General features: G+C 42.9%; 2 protein-coding genes across 3 annotated transcripts in view; one reads left to right on the forward strand and one right to left on the reverse strand.

Moving 5' to 3' along the window:
- LOC115468918 overlaps positions 1–18969 on the forward strand; it is a 191050-nt gene extending 172081 nt beyond the window's left edge. For both annotated transcript variants that reach the window (XM_030201069.1, XM_030201073.1), the window contains one exon: positions 17643–18969. In XM_030201069.1, coding sequence (XP_030056929.1) covers positions 17643–17677 — 35 coding nt within the window. In that variant the 3' untranslated portion in view covers positions 17678–18969. The remainder of the gene's footprint in view (positions 1–17642) is intronic.
- A 4546-nt stretch (positions 18970–23515) lies between these two features.
- Positions 23516–25225, reverse strand: KCNJ11 (potassium inwardly rectifying channel subfamily J member 11). Its single transcript, XM_030201074.1, has one exon. The coding sequence runs from the start codon at positions 25020–25022 to the stop codon at positions 23847–23849; it is 1176 nt and encodes a 391-aa protein (XP_030056934.1). The 5' UTR covers positions 25023–25225; the 3' UTR covers positions 23516–23846.
- Positions 25226–26405: the final 1180 nt, after the last annotated feature.

Raw genomic sequence — 26405 nt, forward strand, 5'->3', positions numbered from 1 at the left:
AAGCCTTTCAGAGAAGACAAGTTTCTTTTCCTTTCCTTTCCATTGCTTAGGGAAGTCAGAAGCAGGAAGACAGCAGCATAAGAGAGGACGCCATTGACTGCTGTCTTGAGATTTATTAATTATTATTTTTTAATTCCAGAATTAAAAAAAATTAGAAAAGCAAAAATCAACCCTGCTTCATGACATCAGCAGTGCAGAAGGCAGGTTCGTGTTCTCTCTCTCTCTCTCTCTCTCTCTCTCTCTCTCGTCAGTAAATACAGCTTTCGGCTTTTTGTTTATTCTGGTCAGAAATTAGCAGCTGCCTGCTGAGGGGCAAGGATAGCTCATTCATTCAGAGGCCGACTAGTTAATGCTGCTATTTAACTGTCCCTGTGGAAGGCTGAGGGACTGGAACGTTTACATTTATCACAGGAGTAAGGGGCCTGCCTGCAGGAGGAAGGACGGAGGATCTCATCAATCAGCTGACTGGGGCTGGCCACAGACGCTGCACATCTCTTGCGTCTGTTTATACCATAGGGCAGGAGGACGGAGGGGAGGAGTCAGGACTCAGAGAAGAAACCCGGACAAACCCAGCAAATTGAGAAATCCGCCCGGACTCCCCACAGTGTCCTCAAAAAGAGGACATGTCCGGGGAAATCCGGACAAATGGTAACCCAGCTGCTTAGTAGCACCTGTGCTAGCTTTGTGTTTAGTTCCCTGCTCTGTTAGTTTAGGGCTTAGGAAGTCCCTTTCTTGAGCAGGGCTTAGGAGCTCCTGTTTAGTATAGGGCTTAGGAAGTCCTTTTGTCAGTTTACTGTTAGGAACACTCCTGCTGGTTTAGGGCTTGGGAGCACGTAGATCAGTTTAGGTTTAGGAGTACTTCTGTTTCCAGTCCTGGTCCCTGTGTCATCCGGTATCCAGTAAGTCCTGCCGGCTACTCGAACCCAGGAGCTCAACTCCTGGGGGGCTTAGCAGCTAAGTGCAGGTGAAGCTGTGTGGACCAGTCCGGTGTGCTCCAGTCCGGTGTTCCAGTATTGTGTCCTCCAGTCCGGGGGATTCCAGTCCTGGGGGTTCCAGTCCTGTGTCCTCCAGTCCAGGGGGTTCCAGTCCATGTGTTCCGGTTCGCTGGGCAGTGCCTGCAGTCCCTGCCGGTGTGCTTGCCCAGTGTTGGTTGGTGGGTTTTGCCTGCTGCTGTCACTCCTCAGCAGCAGCCCAAGGGCTCACGTTTGCTCCAGAGCCCGGCCCCGCGGGCTCTGAACCTGACAGATATGAGTTAAAAGTTGACTGAGGGAAGATGTCGAAGCACTGCTCTGTTTGTCAATTAAAAAATAACTAAATTAACTGCTTTAAGGGAAACAACACTAGAAGGAGGTAACTCCCTGCCCTCCTGCATAGCAATAATAAATCCAGTCTAGCTTTAAATCAGGAGTATTTCAGAGAGTGTATGCTGATGGAATGAATCCAGGAGCTTTGAGCTGTGAAAGAACTGATTGAGTGTACATTAATAGTGCAGGTGGGCTAGCTAGGGAAAATGATTTATTATTTTATTTTTGGGTAGCTAGTCCCACAAAAGTATCTAGGTAACCAGAAGTGGAAGAACACTTGTTTAGCTGAAAGTAAATTCACACTTAAAATTATTTAGGAAGAGAGAGATTTCTTTTATTGATTATTTATATTCAGGAAAGAAGATAATCCAGAAGAGTACTGCCAGAGGAAGGACCAGAGACCAGGTACCTATAGCAAGAGAGCTAGAAGCCAGTGAAGATAACGGTTTTAACATCACAAACATGTTTAGTATTCGTTTTAAAAGCAAATAATTCAGATCAAAATTATAAATAATAATACTTACTTAATACAGTGCAATCCGCTTACGAGCAAGGGTCTGGGACCAAAGAAATGCATGCAGTTAACCAGAGTGTGCACTTAATCGTTGTGACCCAAAGAAGCTTGATAAACATATAGTAACATAATAGGTGACGGCAGAGAAAGACCTCTACGGTCCATCCAGTCTGCCCAACAAGATAAACTCATATGATGAGCTACTTTATGTGTATACCTGACCTTGATTTGTATCTGCCATTTTCAGGGCACAGACCGTAGAAGTCTGCCCAGCACTAGCCCCACCTCCCAACCACCAGCCCCACCTCCCACCACCATCTCTGCCACCCAATCTCTCCTAAGCTTCTGAGGATCCCTTCCTTCTGAACAGGATTCCTTTATGTTTATCCCACGCATTTTTGAATTCTGTTACCGTTTTCATCTCCACCACCTCCTGCGGGAGGGCATTCCAAGTATCCACCACTCTCTCCGTGAAAAAATACTTCCTGACATTTTTCTTGAGTCTGCCCCCCTTCAATCTCATTTCATGTCCTCTAGTTCTACCGCCTTCCCATCTACGGAAAAGGTTTGTTTGCGGATTAATACCCTTCAAATATTTGAACGTCTGTATCATATCACCCCTGTTTTTCCTTTCCTCCAGGGTATACATGTTCAGGTCAGCAAGTCTGCCTCGTACGTCTTGTAACACAAATCCCATACCATTTTTGTAGCTTTTCTTTGCACTGCTTCCTACATCCTTAGCAAGATAAGGCCTCCAAATCTGAACACAATACTCCAGGGGAGGCCTCACCAACGACTTATACAGGGGCATCAATACCTCCTTTCTTCTGCTGGTCACACCTCTCTCTATACAGCATAGCAACCTTCTAGATACAGCCACCGCCTTGTCACACTGTTTCGTCGCCTTCAGGTCCTCAGATATTATCACCCCAAGATCCCTCTCCCCGTCTGTACATATCAGACTCTCACCGCCTAACGCATATGTCTCCCGTGGATTTCTACTCCCTAAGTGCATCACTTTGCATTTCTTCACATTGAATTTTAATTGCCAAACCTTAGACCATTCTTCTAGCTTCTGCACATCCTTTTTCATGTTTTCCACTTCCTCCTAGGTGTCCACTCTGTTACAAATCTTGGTATCATCCGCAAAAAGGCAAACTTTACCTTCTAACCCTTCGGCAATGTCACTCACAAATATATTGAACAGAATCGGCCCAAGCACCGATCTCTGAGGCACTCCACTACTCACCTTTCCCTCCAAGCGAATTCCATTATCCACCACCCTCTGGCATCTGTCCATCAACCAGTTCCTAATCCAGTTCACCACGTCGGGTCCTATCTTCAGCCTGTCAAGTTTATTCAAGAGCCTTCTGTGGGGAACCGTGTCAAAAGCTTTGCTGAAATCTATGTAGATTACGTCTATAGCACGTCCATGATTCAATTCTCCGGTCACCCAGTCAAAGAATTCAATGAGATTCGTTTGGCATGATTTACCTTTGGTAAAACCATGTTGTCTCGAATCTTGCAACTTATTGGCTTCCAGGAAATTCACTATCCTTTCCTTCAGCATCGCTTCCATTACTTTTCCAGTAACCGAAGTGAGGCTTACCGGCCTGTAGTTTCCAGCTTCTTCCCTATCACCAATTTTGTGAAGAGGGACCACATCCACTATTCTCCAATCCCACGGAACCTCTCCCGTCTCCAAGGATTTATTAAACAAATCTTTAAGAGGACCTGCCAGAAACTCTGAGCTCCCTCAATATCCTGGGGTGGATCCCGTCCAGTCCCATAGCTTTGTCCACCTTTAGATTTTCAAGTTGTTCATACACACTTTCTTCCGTGAATGGTGCTATATCCACTCCATTCTCATATGTACTTTTGCCAGTCCTTCTCCAGGATTTTCTTCTGTGAAAACAGAACAAAAGTATCTATTTAGGGGGGTGGAGTCAAGATGACGGCTTGTGCTTGAGGTGCTGCGGGTTGAGTTTGCTGTTCTCTTAGACTTTCACGTCGAGAGTTTTTCCTAATGCCGCATACCAAGAGAAAGGGGACGGTAAAGGGCTTAACGCGGCCAGCCCTTGTTCCTACCCCTACTCAACAAACTCTCCTGCGATTCCTTTCGAGTATCCCAGCTGGAACCAGTGAGATGGACCCTGCGATTGGAGCGACCGGAGGAGCGGCATCTCCACTAGGGGCTGAAACATCTTTGTCCCCACCGGAACTTAATCGACCGCTTTGCCCTGCAAATCTTCGAGCCGGCGATGAGGACTCAACGGAATCGGAAGGCGGTGCCCGGAGGGCCTCAGACTGCGGTGCCGTACCCCAGGAAGCAGAGGAGAAGATCTTGGAGCTCGCTGCTCCCCAAGCGGTAACTTTGCAAACTATCTGGGCAGCTATTCAAAATTTAACTAAAACTGTTACTAAAACAGCTCAAGATACAGTGTCGATGGTTAACAAAATAGATTCTTTAACCCAAGCTCTTGAGTCTGCTAAACAAGAATCGTTAGCCCAAAGTGTACAGACACAAACAGAAATTACCTCTCTTAAAAAGGTTACAGAAGCATTGATAGTTGATAAAATAAAGATGGCTTCAAAGTTGGAACAAATAGAGAACTATAATAGACATTTAAACTTGAGGATATTAAATTTTCCTATTGCTATTGGAATATCACCGATGGATTTCTTTAAAAAATACCTGCTTGAAGTTTTGGCATATCCGCAATCAGCTATACCACCGATTAATAAAATATATTACCTTCCTGAAATTAAACAATCCAAGGTGAATCCAATAGAGAATGCTCAACCTCCAGAATTGAATCTTCAGGATATATCGGCTTTGTTGGAGGAATCCATGTCGGAAGTCTTAAACCGAAGGACCCTTTTGATATCTTTTGTCTTTGAGCAAGACTTAAATGCGTTGTTGAAACTTTATTTTAAAAAATCTCAAAAACTATTTTGTGGTCAAAAGATATGGATATTTCCGGATGTGGCAAGAACTACACAAGACCGCAGGAAAATTTTCCTTGCTTTTAGAGAAGAAGTTAAATCTATGGGAGCTAATTTTCTGTTGGCATATCCCTGTAAATGTTGTATAAAATATTTGGGAAATAAATATGTTTTTTATGAGCCAGAACAACTTAAAATGTTTATAGAAAGTAAAAAGCTGTCTAGATAGTTGGTGTAAAGTAATCAAGATATGGTAGAGTAACTCTGGGTTTTAGGGCCAGGCCATATGCCTTTTCTCTTTTTGAAATACCTGATTTGATCTTCTCATCTACTTTCTCCACCCCCTTACAAATGATGGTGGTCTAAGGAAGCATTTAAAGAGTTTCTTATAAAAAGTTTTCTTTGTTTAGAATGCATAGACTATATACTAATAATTTTGATAAAATTTCAATTATATAACTCAAAATTCGATCTATGTAATACATGCTGTGTTGCAATTTATAAGTTTGTCTTGTAAATGTCAAGAAATTAATAAAGAATAAAATAAAAATAAAAAAAGTATCTATTTAGCAAATTAGCCTTTTCTTCATCTTTATCTACATAGTGGTTCGCAGCATCTTTCCGTCTCACAATTCCCTTTTTAGTCTTCCTCCTTTCACTAATATACCTGAAGAAATTTTTGTCACCCCTCCTTACATTTCTAGCCATTTGTTCTTGCGCTTTCGCCAGACATATCTCTCTCTTGGCTTCTTTCAGTTTCATCCGGTATTCCTCTCCCTGTTCCTCTTCTTGAGTTTTTCTGTATTTCAGGAACGCCAACTCTTTAGCCTTTATTTTCTCAGCCTCTTGCTTGGAGAGCCATATCGGTTTCCTTTTTCTCTTGCTTTTATTTACTGTCTTTACATAAAGGGTTGTGGCCATATTTAGAGCTTCTTTCAGCCTGGACCACTGCCCTTCCATTTCTCGTACGTCCACCCAGCCCATCAGCTCCTTCCTCAGTTATTCCCCCATTTTACTAAAGTCAACATGCTTGAAATCCAGGACTTTGAGTTTTGAGTGGCCACCCTCCACTTCAGCTGTCATATCAAACCAAACCGTTTGATAGTCACTGCTGCCCAGGTGGGCACCCACTCGGACATTTGACACACTATCCCCATTTGTGAGCACCAGATCTAGCGTCGCTCCGTCCCTCATGGGTTCCGTTACCATTTGTCTGAGCAGAGCACTTTGAAAAGCATCCACAATCTCTCTACTTTCTGATTCCGCAGATGGAACCTTCTAATCTACATCCGGCAGATTGAAATCTCCCAGCATCTCTCTCTTCTTTCCCAACTTTTGAATATCTGTGATCAGATCTTTATCTAGTTCCTCCAATTGTGTCGGAGGTCTGTAGACAACACCCACGTGGACAGGTGATCCATATCGTTTCTTCCTTTCCCCAGGTCCCTGTTATTTCAGTCGCTGCGATATCATTTCTGACATACAGAGCTACTCCTCCACCTTTATGACCATCTCTATCCTTCCTAAATAGATTATAGCCTGGTATGTTTGCATCCCATTCATGGGAACCATTGAGCCATGTCTCCGTGATTGCAACAACGTCTAAGTTTGCCTCCAACATCAGGGCTTGAAGGTCATGAACTTAATTGCTTAGACTGCAAGCATTTGTGGTCATCGCTTTCCATCTACATTTCAGTAAATTTTTATCTTCTGTTTAGTTTCTTGTTTAGTCTCATTTCCTGCTGTGTTGGTAAGAAGTGATTTGCTAAGATTGTTGTTTTCATTGCTTTCTTTTCTACTGACACATCTTGTCTTTAGCTTTAGCTGGGGGTGACCACTTGAAGTGAACTGCCCCTGCCTTCTACTTTAAATGCCTAGAAATATATTGTTTGAATTTGTCCCCAAGGATATTTTTTCCTGCCACAGTGAGATGCAGCCCATCGTTACAATTTAGTCTTTTGTTTTTCCATGTATTGCCCCATCCTCCTATGTACCTAAATCCTTCTTGGTGACACCAGGCTTTGAGCCAGCTATTGAAATTCTCAGTACTTTGCAATCTTTTTGTCTCCCTTTCCAAAGTTAGGTAGTACTTCAGAGAAAGCTATGCTTTGTATCAAAAGTTTTAACCCCTCTCCCAGCTCCTGAAAAGCTCTCTGCGTGGCAAGTGGGGTTTTACTGGACAAGTCATTTGTTCCCAGGTGGGTAACAACATCAGTGTTTGACTCCTTAGTTTCGTCTCTGATTATAGAGATTATTTGCTTGGTACTCCTGGTAGCTGATGAGCCTGGAAGGCGTTTCACTTTGCATGGCCCCTTGAACTGTGTTTCAAAGTTAATGCCGCTGATAATGGAATCCCGTAGTAGCAACAGTTTCCTAGTATGAGTTTCAACATTAGTGATTTGGGGGTGTCTTTTCTCTTTGGGTTCCTTCATATCTTTTTGTTCCACCTTCATTGCTTTTTCTTCCGCCTCAGTTCTATTTTCAGGAATATCACAATGCTGTAATGGAGCAAAAGAATTCTGTAGGGGCAACACTTGTGAGGGCGGATGCTTCTGTGCCACATAACGAAATCTGCCTGAGTCTACTGTGAACCATCTATTCTTAGGTGCAGGACCGTGCCTAGGGTCTCTGGCACCCCCCCCCCTGCAGACTATCAGTTGGCACCCCCCCCCCCCCCCCCCCCCCCGTGTAGAACAAGATGCAAAGGAAATAGGAGCTGAAAGATGGAGTGCATCTTTGTGGGATTGCTCAACAAATAGATCACAAATAATTTTTTATGATTTTTAACCGTGAAAATGATCGCTCACCACTTGCCACACTGACAGGAATTGTCAGCAATATTCTTAGAAACGAATTGCTATACATTGCAAAATAAGATAGCAGATGTAAATTCTCAAAGTGGACATATTCCAAATGCTAAAATGAAAATAAAATGATTTTTTTCTACCTTTGTTGTCTGGTGACTTTCTTTTTCAGATCATGCTGGCCCAGTATCTGATTCTGCTGCTGTCTGTCCTCTTAACTCCATTTCCAGGGCTTCCTTTCCATTTATTGCTTTACTTTCCTCCTTTCTTCATTTCTTGCTCTATATCCATTTCCAGCAATTTCTCCTCTCCCTGGGCCCTGCCCTCCCATCCATGTCCATCCTTGTCCCTCTCTGCCCTTCCCTCTTCCATCCATAGCCAGCAATTCTTCTCTCTCCCCTCCCCTCCATTTCCAGCAATTTCTCCTCTCCCTGGGCTCTGCCCTCCCATCCTTGTCCGTCTCTGCCCTTCCCTCCTCCATCCATAGCCAGCAATTCTTCTCTCTCCCCTCCCCTCCATTTCCAGCAATTTCTCCTCTCCCTGGGCCCTGCCCTCCCATCCATGCCTCTCTGCCCTTCCCTTACCTCAGCTCCGCGCCCTGGGGCCTTTAAATCTTTTACCTCCGGTCGCAGCAGCGTCAGTGAAAGTGCTGCCAACGTCTCCCTTCCCTTCGCGCTCGTTGGTTCCCTCAGTGTCCTGCCTTCTTCTGACGTCAGAAGGCGGGACACTGAGGGAACCAACGAGTGCGAAGGGAAAGGAGACGGCAGCGCTTTCACTGACGCTGCTGCGACTGTCGAGCCTCGGAGGTAAAAGGTTTAAAGGAGCTCAGGTAAGCGGCGAGGGTAAGCACCGCTTACCGTATTGGCACGGCCCTGCTTAGGTGGTTTTATCCTTTGAGGCAGTGGTGAGAAGTTGGTATGATTCTGTGCAGTCCTAGAAGCTGCTTTAAGTGCATCCAATTCCTGCTTTACTTTACTGAGCTCCTGTTTTAAACAAGCAAGCTGAAGACAGATAGGACAAGCCTTAAGTCTCCAGATGATTGGCCTTGAAACTAAAGCACCACAATTATTACAGAGAATAAGAGTCATCCTGATTGGTTGAAATGGGGTTAACAGTCTGCAAGATTGCCTGTGTATAACTGAGGAGTAAAGTTAAGGAGTTTTGGCTTGTCTATATATGACTGGAAAACCCTGGGGTGGGTGGGACTATAAGTCCCAGTGAGTCAGCCAAGTGCTGTATCAAAAAAAAAGTTCTCTAGGTATGACTAGAAATGATACAGTCTGATCAAAGAATTTTCTGTTGATTTAACTTTCAAATTCCACTAGAATATAACTTTCCTTTAGTCAAAGACGGTCGGTGGCCCAACTGTTTGGGGAGGCTAAAGGGGGCGGGGTTAGGGGTGGAGCCAGGGGTGGAGCTTAAATCCATAATTGTCTGATAACACACAGAAAAAATAAATAAATAAAAATAAAAGTCACAATTAATACCTTTTTATTAAATTTAGATATTAGATATGTATCATATGCTCAAAGCATATACTAACCACAATCACTCAACTGTAAAACACTATGCACAAATTTGTGCAAAAACACACTCAGAACCTTACTGTACCGTAACACTAGGCAGACCCTAATACACCAATATACCACCCATATGGAAAATGCAGACCATCAACAATATGAAACAAGGGATCATAATATCACAATTCTCATGTAGAGCCACAAAACACCCTTTTAGGGTGGATAGTGTTCACAATGAGCTCCTTTTATTAACGACTATATGTAGATCCTTCAAGAGGTAGTGTGTCGCGATTTAGGCTCTAAAACCCTTTCTGATGTTTTGGTGCCACCTCAGTAAGGCCAATACACAATCTCTCCACTGCAAAACACTATACACAAACTTGTGCAAAAACACACTCATAACCTTAGCAAACCATAACAGCACTAATTCCAAGGACAGGACGAGCTACAACCTTATGCGTGGAAAGGCAGCACTGTAATTACACCGTGCTCTAAAACCTAGTGAAACAAAAAAAACACAAAAAGGGCTGTAAATACTACACACTAGTAGAATACTGCACCTTGATTACACATGAAAAACACACGACACAACAGATATGAAGGCAAAACTGGAAAGTTACCTCAAGAAGTCAGACTCAGCATGCAGCAATACTAGAAAAATTGAAACTTACATGCAAAATATCACAGATGCACATTTCCAAAAGCTGACATATTCCAGTTAATAAATTCTGAATAAAATACTTTTTTTTACCTTTGTTGTCTGATCATTTAGTTTTTCTATTCACTTTGGTCCCAGTGTCTTCTTTCCATTTGATATTTTTTCTCTCACCATGTCCACCATCCTCCTGTGTCCTTATGCGTCCTGTCTACCATCTGTAGCCCTGTCCCTATCCTTTCTCCAGTTTCAGCATCTGCCCTCAAAGTGTTCCGATCCAGCCCTTAAATTCAGCAATTTTCCCTCCATCCATATCCAGCATTTCTCCCATCTCCTCCATCCATGTGCATGTACTTCTTTTGTCTTTCCTTCCCTCCATCCTTGTCCAACATTTCTCCTCTGTTCCCTGCCCTCCACTCCATCCTTGTCCAGATTTCTCCTCTCTTCCCTCCCCTCCAACCATCCATCCATGTCCAGCACCTTCCCTCTTTCTCTCCTACCCTTCCATCCAGTGTCATCCCTCTTTCTCTCTCCATCCTTCTACCCATTACCCTCTCCCAATCCTTCCGTCTATTGTCTCCCTCTATCTCCCCTTCCTTCTAAACAGTTCTGTCTCTCGATCCTTTTCCATTCAGCATGTCCTCTCTATCCCCATCCTTCCAGTGTCTTTCCTCTTTCCCTCCCTACCCTTACGTCCAGTGTCTTCCCTCTTTCTGCCCCCTCCTTCCAGCTTTTCCCTCTTTCTCCCTCCTTTCATTCAGCATTTCTCCGTCTGACAGCTAGGGTCTCCCCCAGTTTCTCCCCAGCAGCTTCTCTCTCCTGCCCATGTCCCCTCTTTCTCCCCCCATCTTTCCACTAATCTCTCTCTCTCTCTCTGTACCCCTCTTCCATCCAGCATCTTCTCTCTGGCTCTCCCCTGCTCTTTTCCATGGCCCCTCTTTCTCTCCCCATCTCTTTCTGGCTTTCCCCTGCTCTTTTCCATGTCCCTGGCTTTCCCCTGCTCTCTTCCATGTCCCCTTTTTCTCTCCCCATCTCTCTCTGGCTCTCCCATGCACTTTTCCACTTTCTCTCTCTCTCCTCCAGCGTCCTCATGCATCTCTCCTCTCCCTCATGCATCTCACCTTTCTCTTCCCTCCCCTTCTTGCTTCCATCACTCTTACTCCTTTCTCCACCCCCTCTTTTCCCATTCCCATGCCCTACCATTGCTTTCTTTCCTCCCTCTTCTCCTTAGATGTGGCATCTCACATACTCCTCTCTCCACCCCCTTTTCCCTTTGGTCGGTCTGTCTGGCATCGCTTCCCCTCCCCCCCCCCCCGGACTAGTGCGGTACCGTATTGCTCTCCCCCTCCGTTGCTTTCAGCCTGCCCCGGAAGCACTCTCTGAACAGCTTCCCGCGTAGGAGGGACGCTGTCCAGAGAAGGCTTTCGGGGGCAGACTGAAAGGAGCGGCGCTTACATCATTGCTGCTGCTATGGAAACAGGAAGCCTCGTTGAAAGACGACGTGACAGGAGCGGAGGGGGAGAGCGGCACCGTACTAGTCGGGGGGACGGGGGGGGGGTAAAGATCGGGACCATCGCGCACCAGTCGGGGGGGGGGGGAGGGAGCCAGGAGGGACATGTTCTCGAGCTGCACCCGCCCCGCCCTTGCTGCACTTCTGGCTAGCCTCTTATACTGGGCGCCTATGCCTTTAGTAAATAAATCTAAATATTCCCAATAAATATAGCAGTTTCATCAATGTAAAATGCAAATTTATAACCAGTTGGGAGACTAAGTTTGTGGTTTTGTCTAGGACTGGCAGAACCTTTCCACAAAGTTAGATTGCTAGAGGACCAGAAGCAGTTAGAAAAGCCTATCCTCTATCAGAGCTAGGCAGGAAAGGAAAGAGGGTATTATTTTGTGCACCACAATACAGATTCACAGGACAAATTAATTAAGCAATAAGCATTAAATTAAAGAGAATATCAAGTAGCTAAACCTATAGCCAAAAAGTTGAGAAGTTAGAATAAAATAATCAGAAATCACTTAGCAATATTTTGGTTCAGGTCCAGCACATGGAATTCTACAAACAAAGTGGTCTGTGTCTCCCTATTCAGAGCCGAACCCGTCTCCTGCTGTGCAGTGATTACCTCACAGTGAGTCAGCTCAGTGCTGTATCAAAAAAAGGGTTAGAAGACAGAGAAGTGCACCACAATACAGATTCACAGGACAAATTAATTAAGCAATAAGCATTCAATTAAAGAGAATATCAGGTAGCTAAAGCTATAGACAAAAAGTTGAGAAGTTAAAATAATCAGAAATCACTTAGCAGTATTTTGGTTCAGGTCCAGCACATGGAATGCTACAAAGTACTGTTTATTATTATATGTACAGTATACAGTCTCCGTTAACTGACGTTAGGCTTACTTGAAGTAATCAGTTATAGTCCTCTGTACAATATTGGGTTTTTTGAGATCCATAGACTACGTCTGCCAGACGGTAAAAACTGTCATAGCACTGACATCCAGTGGCCTCCAGATAGGCCCGCACGGTGTTGAGACTCTCCAGTGCTCTTGCAAAAGTGACAGGAGGAGGAGGTTGTTGAATTTCATCAGCATGTGCCTCGCTGCTCATTTCATCCTCTGTTTCATCATCAGCCATTGTTGCCTGTGTGTAGGCGCATATCTCGACATCAGTGCTGTCATCAACTGTTTGTAGATTGTAATCAACAGCTACATAGCGATGAAACTCCTCTTCTGTAAAACCAGCTGGGATGTCAATAACCTGTTCATCTGATGTGTTTGCAACAGCTGCATCTGTTTCATCCCTCTCCACATCCTTAACAAAGCTTGCCCGCTTGTAGCAGTTCACAATGGTTGCCTGTGTAACATGATTCCAGGCTTCTTTCTGCATATGTAGGGAATCCAACAGTGATTAAGAGCCACTTCAACAGCACATTTATCCTTGCCAGTCTGGTCATCCATAACGCTCATCAGACAATGTAGCACAAGAGCCTGATAATGTTGTTTGAAATTGGCTATTATGCCCTGATCCATAGGTTGGATCAGAGAGGTAGTGTCTGGTGGAAGGAAGACCACCTTGACATTAGACAGCCTGACATCATCCCTGTGTGCAGCACAGTTATCACAAAGCAACAAAATCTGATGCTTGTGTGCCTGCATTTTAGTGTCTAACTTCTTTAGCCACTGCTTCCAAATTTCCCCAGTCATCCATGAATTTGCGTTAGCCTCGTATGACACAGGAAGTCGCTTAACTTTCTTGAAGCGATGGGGCTGTTTGCGCTTTCCAATGACGAGGGGTTCCAACTTCTCACTCCCATCCATATTGCAGCAAAGGAGGATCGTCGGTCAGTCCTTCGACGTTTTACTTCCAGTAGTTTTGGCATGTTTGAATGCAAGTGTTCCATCAGGAATCGCTCACCAGTAGAGACCATTTTCGTCAGCATTGAAAATGTCACGAGGTGCAAACTCGTTAAAGATGGTAGGAAGAACTGAAACAACCCAATTTTCAGCACCAAAGTCATCAGCGTCTTATAACCCACAATTATTCTAGACAGGGTAAAATAAATCATTCATAAAAAAACAAAACATCATACAATCAAAACAAAATATTTATATCTATACAAACTGAAAATAATAAGAAATAGCATAAGGAATGGCATGTCAAATGCAAACCGCTGATAAGGAAGGCAAAGAGAGACTTTGAAAAAAAGATTGCATTGGAGGCAAAAACACATAGTAAAAAAATGTTTTAGATATATTAAAAGCAAGAAGACTTCAAGAGAATCAGTTAGACCACTAGATGACCAAAGTGGGTAAAAGAGGCACTCAGGGAAGACAAAGTCATAGTGGAGAGATTAAATAAATTCTTTGCTTCTGTCTTCACCGAGGAAGATTTGGGAGAGATACCAGTGCCAGAAATGGTATTCAAAGCTGATGAGAAACTGAATGAAATCTCTATAAACCTGGAGGATTTAATGGTACAATTTGACAAATTGAAGAGTAGCAAATCACCTGGACTGGATGGTATTCATCCCAGAGTACTGACAGAATTGAAAAATGAGCTTGTGGAACTATTGTTAGAAATATGTAATTTATCTTTAAAATCAAGCATGGTACTGGAAAATTGGAGGATGGCCAATGTAATGCTGATTTTTAAAAAAGGTTCTAGAGGTGATCCGGGAAATTATAGACTAGTGAATCTGATGTCGGTGCCGTGCAAAATGGTAGAGATTATTATAAAGAACAAAATTATAGTGCATATTCAAAAGCATGGATTAATGAGACAAAGCCAACATGGATTTAGTGAAAGGGAAATCTTGCTTCACCGATCTATTATGTTTCTTTGAAGGGGTGAGCAAACGCGGATAAAAGTAGATATTGAGTATCTGGATTTTCAAGCGGCATTTCACAAACCACCTCATGAAAGACTCCAGAGGAAATTGGAGAGTCATGGGATAGGAGGTAGTGTTCTATTGTGGATTAAAAACTGGTTAAAAGATAGAAAACAGAGAGTAGGGTTAAATGGTCAATATTCTCAATGAAGAAAGGTAGATAGTGGGGTTCTCCAGGGGTCTGTGCTGAGATTGCAGCTTTTTAATATATTTATAACTGATCTAGAGATGGGAGTAACTAGTAAGATAATTAAATCTGCTAACAACACAAAGTTATTCAAAGTTGTTAAACAGGAATAGAATTGTGAAAAATTATAAGAGGACCTTACGAGACTGGAAAACAGGGCAACCAAATGGCAGATGACATTTAATGTGAGCAAGTGCAAAGTAATGCATGTGAGAAAGAGGAACGTGAACTATAGCTACATAATGCAAGGTTCCACCTTAAGAGTCACTGACCAGGAAAAGGATCTAGTTGTCATCATCAATTATACATTGAAACCTTCTGCTCAGTCTGCAGTGGCGACTAAGAAAGCAAATACAATGTTAGATATTATTAGGAAAGGAATGGAAAACAAAAATGAGAACGTTATAATGCCTTTGTATTGCTCCATAGTGCTACTGTATCTCAAATATTGTGAGCAATTCTGGTCACCGCATCTCAAAAAAGATGTGGAGGGGCATAATCGAAAGGGATGCCCAAGTTTTCCTGGGGACGTCCTCGCAGGACAGTTCCAGCAAGGGGCGGGGAAACCTGTATTATCGAAACAAGATGGGCGGCCATATTTAATTTCGATAATACGGTTGGGGGTGCCTAAATCAGCAAATTTAGGTCGACCTTAGAGATGGCCGTCCCCAGCAGAGATGGTCGTCCCCAGGACTTGGTCGTTTCTGGTTTTCAGAGATAATGGAAAGCGAGGACGCCTATCTCATAAACGACCAAATCCAACTCATTTGGTTGTGGGAGGAGCCAGCATTCATAGTGCACTGGTCCCCCTGACATGCCAGGACACCAACCGGGCAACACTAGGCCACTCCTCCACTCCCTTGACATTTGGCCATCCCTGTGGGGGGGGGGGGCAGTTGAGGACGTCCAAAATGTTTGAAAGAAGGACGTCCATGCCTTCATTATGCCTCCGCTGACACACACATACCTCCCCCCAGGGACCTGCATATTGCCCCTCCCCCACAGGGACGGCCAAATTTCAAGGGAGTGGAGGAGTGGCCTAGTGGCTAGAGCACTGGTCTTGTAATCCAGAGGTGGCCAGTTCAAATCCCACTGCTGCTACCTGTGATCCAAAATCCAATAAAGGGGGTGTCAGAGGCATAGCAGGCATGGACATCCTTCTCACAGAAACATCCAGGCATGGATGTCCTTCTCACAGAAACATCCACATTTTGGGCCGTTGCAGGGACGGAGGCACAGCAAAGGACATCTTTCACCCATACTCTAAAAAAAAAAAAGAGAAAAGTTTTTAAAGTTGGTTTTTTTCAGGGTGGGAGGTGGTTAGTGACCACTGGGGGAGTCAGGGGAGGTCATCCCCGATTCCCTCCGGTGGTCATCTGGTCATTTAGGGCACATTTTTGTGGCTTGGTGGTAAAAAAAAAAAAAGGACCAAGTAAAGTCGGCCAAGTGTTCGTCAGGAATGCCCATCTTTTTTCCATTATCGCTTGAGGATGCCCATCTGTTAGGCACGCCCCAGTCCTGCCTTCGCTACGCCTCCGACACCCCCCCAGGAACTTTGGTCATGTCCGCGACGGGATGCAGTTGGGGAAGCCCAAAATCAACTTTCGATTATGCCGATCTTGGCGACCCTGAGAGAAGGACGCCCATCTGACGATTTGTGTCGAAAGATGGGCGCCCTTCTCTTTCAAAAATAAGCCTGATAGTGGAATTAGTAAAGGTACAGAGAAGAGCGATGAAAATGATAATCCGGATGAGATGAGGAAAGGCTAAAGTAACTAGGGCTCTTCAGCTTGGAGAAAAGATGGCTGAGGGGAGATATGATAGAGGTCTATAAAATAATGAGTGGATTGGAATGGGTATACGTGAATTTCTTGTTTATACTTTCCAAAAATACTAGGTCTAGGGGTCATGCAACAAAGCTATAAAGTAGTAAATTTAAAATTAATCAGAGAACATATTTCTCCACTCAATTTGTAATTAAACTGTGGAATTCGTTGTCAGAGAATGTAGTAAAAGCAGTTAGCTTAGCGGGGTTAAAAAAAGGTTTGGATGGCTTCCTAAAATAAGTGGGAAAATGTGGGATACAAGTGCAATTAATAAATAAATAAGCCATTATTAGAAAGGACTTGGGGAAAATCCACTGCTTATTTCTATGATAAGCAGCATAAAATATATTGTACTGTTTTAGGATCTTGCCAGGTACTTGTAACCTGGATTGGCAACTGTTGGAAACAGAATGCTGAACTTGATGGACCTTCAGTCTGTCCTAATATGGCATTACTTATGTACTTAAGACAATCATCATTATCTATGTGTAACTGCTGTTCATTTACCAAATACCTAACAGAACAGATATCTTTTTACCTGATTCATACAGACACAAACATTTGTCATAATTATAATTTTTAATGTTATTTCATTTAAGTGGTCTAGAAAACTTGAAGGCTCTCTTGCTAAAGTGTGGTAAGGTTTTGCATTTATTATGCATTAGTAGCAAAAACTAGCTTATGAGTACCTAAGTACATAAGTATTGCCACACTGGGGCAGACCTAAGGTCTATCAAGTCCAGCATCCTGTTTCCAACAGTGGCCAATACAGGTCACAAACACCTGGCAAGATCCCAGAAAACTCAATACATTTTGTGCTGCTTCTACAACCTTCCCAGTCAAGCAGGTTAAAAAATTAAAACATAAACAATATGATAAAAACAAAATAACACCACACAAAGACTAACGAACAACAAACTATGGGGCCCTTTTACTAAGGCAGTCTGTGTTATAACTAGCACATGGATTTCCCCTCCCACTGAGGCTACTTTTAGCTTGGCTATATATTGGCCAATTTTCCATTTCTTCAATTAATGACTATGCACTAATTGGGAAATCAGTGTGTGGCCATTAGTGTGGAGTCCTTACCAACACCTAGGCAGTAATGGCTCCTGCGCTAAACATGTGCTAATCGGTTGGTATGTGGCAATGTAGCTGTGCTAACCGATTAGCACTGGGCACACCTACTCTCCACCGCCCAAACACGTCACAAGTGTGTGCAGGTGTCAACACTACTGCAGGACACCTGAGCGCACCCCATGATAGTGAATTTTCCCGCATGGTAAACATGCATTAGTGCTTACTGTCACTCAGTAAAAGGACCCCTAAATTTGCATATGGTGGAATGAAAAATTAGTTATATTCATAGATCTGGGACTTGATCTTGATATTTGAGTCTAAGCAGAAGACAAGCTCTCCTTTTTTAGATGGAAATTTCTTAGTACACTAAAAGGCTTGCTGACTTTAAAGACTGGCTTTTTCTTTTGCTTCTTTAGCCCTTGCTGACATTTCATTTGAAGAAAGAAATTAGGCTGACTGTGCTTCTCATCATCCGGTGTTCCAGTCCTAGGTTGAGATTCGGCTTTAGGTCACCAGAGCATTAAGGGAGCAGGCCACATTGTATTTAGAAAGTCAATTAAAAAGTCCTGAATCGTAGTGAAAGCAGAAAGTACAGTCTCTTCTGCTCCTTTGGAGATTTGGATTAGCCTTAGAATGACAGGGTGATGTTCCTTATGCATGCACGTGTTGCTTATAATTTCTTTTCTCTTTACTGGGAGCGTATCCATTCTTTCATCTTGTGTTCCCACCATATCCTCAGCTTTTCTGCACTTTTCTTTGGCATGTCCCTTTTTTGGAGGTGGCAGGCTTGACGACATCTGATCTAGTGAAGAGAAATGCTAAATACTTATATTTACTTGTTTGAATTTTGATGATACTACTTTCTATGTAACACTAACTATTATCTCCTAATCTACTAATAACATCACATTGTAAGCCACATTGAGCCTGCAAAGAGGTGGGAAAATGTGGGCTACAAATGCAATAAATAAATAAATAAAAGATGACTGTAATGAACGGTGATAGGATCCCATTTCCCTATGTCATGCTCTGGAAGTTTTTACTGTAACAACACAGCACCTTTCATTCACCCTTATCTCAATTCACTTAAGAGTGCTTCATGTGTTCATCCATAGTAACATGCTCTTGCAATTACACGATTAGACTATTGTAATGTGCTTTTTAAGAGCATCTGTGAGAGAGAGATCAGAAGGCTCCAGATTTTGCAGAACATTGCAGTCAAATTGATTTTTAGAGCTCAGAAATTTGATTATGTGACCCCCCCTGTTACAAGCAGAACATTGGCGCCCAGTACAGTACCATATTTTATATAAAACATAATTACTGGTTCATAAGGTTTTTCATATGGGCATACCTCAATTTTTGTCTTTGCATTTAGTGTCATACACCCTTGATCGTGCCTTGCTCTATATACAACTCTATATTCAGTGTTGTAGGGCTTACTTTATGGAATGCTGTCCCTCTGGCCCAAAGGATGGAGCTTTCACTCTCATGGTTTTAAGGTCTTATTGAAAATACATTTATGTCAAAAAACATTTTCTCTATAGAGTTGCCTTGCAGGCCGACACTGTGGGACAGCTGTGGTTGCTGCGGTATGGTGAACACAGCGGATAGAGGATTTTGATCTCTTGCTTTCCTATCAGTTTGTATTTCCTTTCTTGTCTTTTGCCTCTTTTTCAATGTACTTTTATTATTATAATTGTACATCACTTTGATGGTTTTACCTTAAGCAAAGGGTATCAAATAAACAGAACCTTGAACCTTAAATTCACTGCCTATTGTATCTATAAGGCTTCATGTGATTGCAGGTTCCATTCCTACAGTGTCTCTATCAGTATTTACCCAGTATTTACCTTACAAGTGGAGGATGGATGGAGATTTGGATTAGCCATATAATCTACTGACAATGATATCTGAGCAAAAGAAAGGCAGTAATCCTGTTGAAATGGCAGATAGTACTTCTGAAGACATGCACCTCTTCCAAATACTCATTAAATAAATAATGTTAACTTTTCTATCTCCTCTCAGACCTTTGTTGGTAGCCTTCAAGGCTAAGAGTGCACCCATAGATGATTTCACTGAACTATAGGGTGTCAGTGGAACATTATCCTGATTCTGTTCCACCAACTTCTTAAATCTGGGCCTCCAAAGCCTTTCCATCTTAAAGACACTGTAAAAAAAAAACAAACAAACATAAAACAAAAACATAAAGTCATTGTATAAATGGAAGATTTCACTGATTATATCTGCTCACCGCTTTGGGTATAACAACTGGGAATTTATTTTATGTATAAAGCTGGCTAGGTATTAGATAGGAGCTTCTGGATGCTTTAGAAAGCAGCACAAAGGATACCAGACCTGTTTTGGAAGATGAAGCTATGAAACACATACAAAGCTGACAATAATCATATTTTGTAATGCTGCTGGCTTTGCATTCTAGAGAAGGTTACAAAAAGTGCATTTCTGGACATGACCACCAAACCACTAGAAGGGGGTGGGGGTTAGAGTTGAGGTGGAGAAAAAGCAGTAAATATTGGTTGAAAAATTCCATGTGTACATATTGAACTCCTTACTCCTAGGAATATTAATACATGGTTTCTTATCCCAGTCCTCAGGACACACCCAGCCAGTCGGGTTTTCAGGATACCCACAGTGAATATACATGAGATAGATCTGCATGCACTGCCTCCATGGTATGCAAATCTATCTCATGCATATTCATTGTGGATATCCTGAAAACCCAGCTGTCGGGTATTCACTGAAGAATGGGTAGAGAAGCACTGTACTAATGAACTGTACTGATATGGAAAAGTTCAAATGAATTTTTAATGATGCAGTAGAGTGAAACTCAAGACATTGTTAATAAGGCCACTTCAATCTCAACATATTATTACTACTATTGCTTTAGAAAATGCCTGGGTTTGAGTCTGTGACATAGGGATGGCCATCCACTCTTCTTGTAATGGAGAGCTGTCATTCCTTTGTAACATATCTAATGGCAGAACAGTTTCTCTTTTTCTGTTAGGTTTCCTACCTGTTAAATAGAGAGGTGTGGTAGCCGTGTTAGTCCACTCTTAAAGGTTATCAATAGAAATCAAACAAAATAAAACATGGAAAAGAAAATAAGATGATACCTTTTTTATTGGACATAACTTAATACATTTCTTGATTAGCTTTTGAAGGTTGCCCTTCTTCCTCAGATCGGAAATAAGCAAATGTGGTAGCATATATATATATGCTATCTGCTACCACATTTGCTTATTTCCGATCTGACGAAGAAGGGCAACCTTCGAAAGCTAATCAAGAAATGTATTGTTATGTCCAATAAAAAAGGTATCATCTTATTTTGTTTTCCATGTTCTACCTGTTAAATAAACTAACACCATCAGCTGTAAATGTATTGCTATTTGGGGCCTGGGATTTGTGATACTGTTTATTATTGTCAGAACCAAATTACAATGGTATAAAAATAATTAGAAAAAAATAAAATTGTTGTAAATAAATAATTTGAATGTATTTAAAAAAAGGAGGACAACCCTGCTCTAGGGCACATACTTTTGGGAATCTGTAGCTATTAGAATGCTTCAGGTTCTCAAAAGCTCCTCACCCTTCCTTTTTCTGGTCTTACCTTTAATGGTAGGAGTTCTCTGTCCACACCCAGCCAATCAGGTTTTCTGGATACTGACATGAAATATTTTTGTATACAGGGTGGTGCATGCAAATTTATCTCATACCTATTCATTGTAGATATCTTGAAAACCAGACTGGCTTGGTATGTCTAGAGGCCTGGGTTCAGAACACCTGCTTATTGTCAACAGCAGTGGTGTCACAACCAATTCTTAGTTCTGCCTCCACTGCATGCAAATCTCTCATAAATATTCATTGTAGATATCCTGAAAACCTGACTGGTTGGGGTGCCTCAAGGACCAGGTTTGGGAACCACTGTGTTAATGTGAATATGTAAGAATGTCAGTAACACAGGGATCTTATTTGTGCTAATAGAGTTTCTAGGAATGGGCTTTGAACTGTTTCAGTAAGTAAATATATGATGAAACCATCTAGTTTATCTTAGGCTGTACCAAGGGAAATATGATACCATAAGCTGATGCCCACCTATGGGGATCATTTTATCTTGCAAACATTAACATATACTTAATCGCTGAAAGATGTGTTACACCTTGCTACTTAACCCATCTATATCAATGATTTCAACTGGAAAGGATGATAGAAAAGGTTCATGTGCATGTGGTAGAGCAAGAAATGGAAATTAAAGCATCATTAGTAGCAAAAGCAACACTTTTAAACAGTTTAAGAACCGCTTTGAAATCATGATTGCCCATTGCCAGTAACTTTGTTGTATTAAAAAAACAAAACGTTTGGACCAGTTCTTAGAGAACAGGTCAATTAAACATGATTTAGTGGGATACCTTAAGTGTCTCCACCTCCATCTTCTGGAAATTAGTAAACTGAAATGAGTTTTCTTGTTTGGGATCTGGCACGATTTCCAAGTGACTTGGACTGGCTATTATTGGAGACAGGATACTGGACTGCACGGTCATTGATCTCACTCGATATGGCACTAGCTATTGTAAATTTATAACTAGAAGTCAGAAATGTATATTAAAGGACTACTAGGAAGGTTAGGGTTTTTTGTATACCTCCCTCTACAACATATACAGTAATTATGTCTGAAAATTATGCACACATAGGGCTCACAAGACATCTACAATAAGTTGAGCAGGGACTGTCCTTCCCCATGTTTTAACTTGTACAGCGCTGCGTAACCCTAGTAGCGCTATAGAAATGCTATGTAGTAGTAGTAGTAAGTTGTTAATGAATTTGCTGAGGTTTAAACCTTTTACTTTTCAAAAATAATATACTTATGTAGTTATACAATAATCTACTGCTACCAGCAGCTCCCCCCTTTCAAGGATCTCATATTTTTGAAAAAAAAAGAAAATAAAAAGATTGTCACTTGACAATTTTATTTGAAAGCTGTAAAAAAAAAATGTTTAAACCCACACAGTTCAGACGTACATTTCCAGTGCATTTGGAAGTCCTCTCCCAACCATTTCATAGAATTGATGGCTTTGAAAGTGTCACCTGCAAGAGAAGCAGCAGCCTGTCCCCTCTGCATTCTGCAAGCTTTTTACCACTGAGGAGGCTTCATGAACCTTTCATTTGCCTTGGGGCAGGGCATGTTAACCTTTATGTCCTTGACTGTCTCCCCCACCCCCAACCTGCCAGGCTTCAAAAACTAACATTCAGATGCACTAACTCCATGGAAAGAGCCCTTCCCTTACCAAAATGGGCAGCTGAGCATGCGCAGAGCAGCCAAGCGTTATGCTGGCTGCTCTGTGCATGCCAAAGATGGCTTCATACACGCAGACAAGCTGCGTGTATAATAGCCGTCAATAATTGCCGGGCATTTTGTGCAGCAGAGGGAGAGAGCGGGAGAGAGAATCAGGGATCGGGACATGCGAGGATGCCCAAATCAAAACTATTTGGACGTCTCTTTCGAATATGCCCCTCCAGGTCTCTCTCAGCCATCACAGAGGGGTATAATCGAAAGGGACATCCAAATAGTTTTGATTTGGACGTCCTCGCATGTCATGATCCCCGATTCTCTCTGGCGATAGTCATTTCGGTTTGGGCACCTTAGTTGTAAGAAAAATACGACCAAGAGAAGGACGCCCATCACAAAATCTGAAGAAAAATATGTCCATGTGTTCGTCAGGGATGTCCTTTTTGTTTTCAAGTGAAGGACGTCCAAGTGTTAGGCACTTGAAAGGACGTCCCTGATGAGCACTTGGATGTTTTTTTTTCTTCCGATTTTTGCGATGGGTGTCCTCCTCTGCATGGGTCCCACTCACAGCAGCCCCAACGAGAGGTGCAGACCTCCCATTAGGTTTTCCACAGTGCATGGGGTCAGAAAACGGCTGTGCATGTGCCTTGCAATGCACATTATAATACTAATTAGCTCATTTGCATTCCATTTTCGTTAGCTGCTACCGTGACAGGAAAATGGCTCGGAGAACCTTTTTGTGTATGTCTTGTTTTACTACTTGCTCGCTAGACTGGCTAGAACTGGTTTAAAAACCACATTGCTGGCTCGTTAAGTTTAGTGCATCTGGCCCTAATTTCGAGAACTATCAAGTAAATATTTTAAATTTAAATGTTTTACTTTTTGTCTATTAGATTGTAAGCTCTTTGAGCAGGGACTGTCTTTCTTCTGTGTTTGTACAGCGCTGCGTACACTTTGTAGCGCTCTAGAAATGTTAAATAGTAGTAGTAGTAGTAGTAAAGACTGTGCAGAGTAAGAAAAACAATACACCTGCCAGTTGCTGCATGTACTGTTGTATTGTAAAGAAAGTCCAGTTAAAGAATGATCTACATCAGGTTGACCTGGTCAGACAGTCCTGGACCCTGTACACAGGTACAAACAGGAACCAGCAGTATAATGAGGCACATCATTTTGCACCTGTTTTTGATTAAAGCCCGTTAGCTTGTAATTTCCCTTGTATCCTGCGAAGTATTGTGCAGTACAGTACATACCTTGAACAAGAAATCAGAATAACATGCGGAGGAGCAGCAGACACATCAAACATGTTCTACCTGTCTCATGAAGGCTCTGTAAATAGTGTAAATTTAGGTCTTAACTTCTTAGATAGGGTTCTTTTTCTAATGGTGCTTCTAGGTGAGAAGGACATGGGGCTCAGGCTACTTCTGCTTTCCTCCAGCTGCCTGGCAGTGCAGGAGGGGGTCGGTGCTCTCATAGTATTTCCAAATTTTGAGTAATCCACGGAGTATTTGCCATCTTCTTCTGTAACAATGGGAACAAATCTGTGTCCCCAGAGGATCTCATCTGCTAGGTATGACGTTCTTGCCTGTGTTGTGATACCAGTAGTTTCCACTACACCTTCTAAAATGACAATGACCTCCAGGTCTTCGTGGTGGGTCAGGTTATCGGAAGAGATGTCATACATAGGACTGCCTTTATCAATGTTGTGGCAGATGATGAGTGGGGTCACCAGAAAGATACCATTCGTTCCTATAGGGTTGTCTAACTGGATGTCAATCTGGTGAAGGGGTATTATTTCTCCCTCTTGGCTGGTGGATTTCCTGACTACCTGAATGCGAATTGCAGCGCTGATGATCATACTTTTCCTCAAATCCCCAACCCTGAACATGAAACAGAGCTTGCCGTTCCTGAGAGCAATCACTGCGTGCTTACTAAATATAAGAGTTTCTGCCCTACGGTGGGCTTGAGCGGTCTTCATGAAGATACAGCCCAGCATAATGGCGTTGATGATCAGCCCCGCGATGTTCTGAACAATAAGCATCAGAATGGCAAAGGGACACTCTTCAGTGATCATCCTGCCCCCGAACCCGATGGTCACCTGCACCTCAATGGAAAACAGAAAAGCCGAAGTGAAAGAATGGACACTGGTTACACAAGGGACAAATTCCTTCTCTTTGCTATGCAGATCTCCATGGGCAAAGGCTATGAGCCACCAAATCATGGCAAAAAGCAGCCAAGTGCACAAGAAGGACATGGTGAAAATAAGAAGGGTATAGTGCCATTTTAAATCCACCAAGGTGGTGAAAACGTCCAACAGAAAGCGCCCTTGCTCTCTGATATTCTTGTGGGCCACGTTGCAAGTCCCGTTCTTGGCCACAAACCTGGCTCTTCTCGCTCTGGTTTTGAAGCGGGGCTCAGAGATGTCCTCTGCCAAACGTGGGGTCAGCACGTATTCCTCAGGAATAATGATCCCTTTCCTGGATAACATTGCCATCCCATGCTACAAGTCTGTTCAGTGCTCAACCGCTGTGCGGGCCACTCCAAGACACAAAAAACGGGAGCAGGGCACAAAGACTGGTGACAACACAGTGGCGAATCCTCGGGCGAAGGAGAGAAGAGACCCAGTAGATGTGCACAGGCCCTTTCAGGGAAGATTTGTTTGGCGGGTCTTGGCCCCTTCTGGTCAAGAACTCGGTTGCGTCCTGGGCCGGCCACAGGGACAAGCTCTTGTCACCTGTCGTATCAGCTGTTCATGTCACTCAGGGCGCGGGGGGGGGGGGGGGGGGAGCTCTTCTGTATAGTGCCCGGAAGATCCGCAGCAGGGGAAAACGCAGGGCTCATGATCGCACACTGGATACCAAGAAATCAGGGATTAAAAATCCACGAGACAGGCAAGGGTTTTGTATTTTGCCCTGTGGTGTCCCGAAAAGGAGAAGATCGCGATTGGTCCTCTAAACGGCAATGGCCACCAGGAGCTGGATTTTGCACTTGCAGCTGGGGGCTGCGTCAGGCAGAGGGTGGTCCAGGCTCTTGAGTTATCCTATTTAGCAGACGACGGAGATTTCTCATATATTTGTGATCAGCTCTCCACAATTATTTTCTATTAATCAGGTCAGTGGAAACAACACTTCCGGAAGAGAAATAGCTTTGGGGAGAAAACGTGCGTTTTTCAGAGTTTTCAGAGAGCTACGTGTGGGGGGTTTCTTTTTACTGCTGCTGTTGCAGAGAAGAAAATCATCACGTTCACCAGCTTCCTCTAAGGTAATTAAAAAAAAAATGAAGTCATGGAGACAGCTGCTATATTCTTTGCCATTTCCTTGTTCTTCTCTAAAAAAAAAAAACTGGAATGTTTCCCCCATGCCTGGCTGAAGCAATAAAAGTTGTTTTTTTGTTTGTTTTAAATTTAACAGTGGATGCATCGTTCAATTATTCTCGTTTCGTTGTATTTCTATCCCCCCCCCCCCCCCCCCCCCCGCGACGGGACTGCACGTTCACCCTCTGACTTATGTTGCTCTGCCCCTCCACCTTTCACATAAACCACTTTTTAAAAACTGTATAAGGAGATCAGTTTTCCTCCTCCTTGTTTTGCAAGAATTTGATTATTTGCATGGGGAAACAAGAAGCAAAGCAAGTGTTTAAGGGAGTTAAAACACATTGCAGATTGTTTTCTTTTTGTTGCAGTTCCTGCTCCAGGATTTCTGCCTCTGCCCCTAATGGGGTTTCTATCTACACTGTTGCCCCTTGAACAGGAGTCCCATGAAGGACCACATAAAACATTTCACATGCTGTGGAAGGAGGGACAAAGTTCCCAGGGTGACGCAATAACTCACCCCCTGCTTTACTCTGTTCTCCTGGGAGGAATGGGAATTGCCAAGAG

The sequence above is a fragment of the Microcaecilia unicolor genome, chromosome 4 (genome assembly GCF_901765095.1).
Source record: "Microcaecilia unicolor chromosome 4, aMicUni1.1, whole genome shotgun sequence".
Lineage (NCBI taxonomy): Eukaryota > Metazoa > Chordata > Amphibia > Gymnophiona > Siphonopidae > Microcaecilia > Microcaecilia unicolor.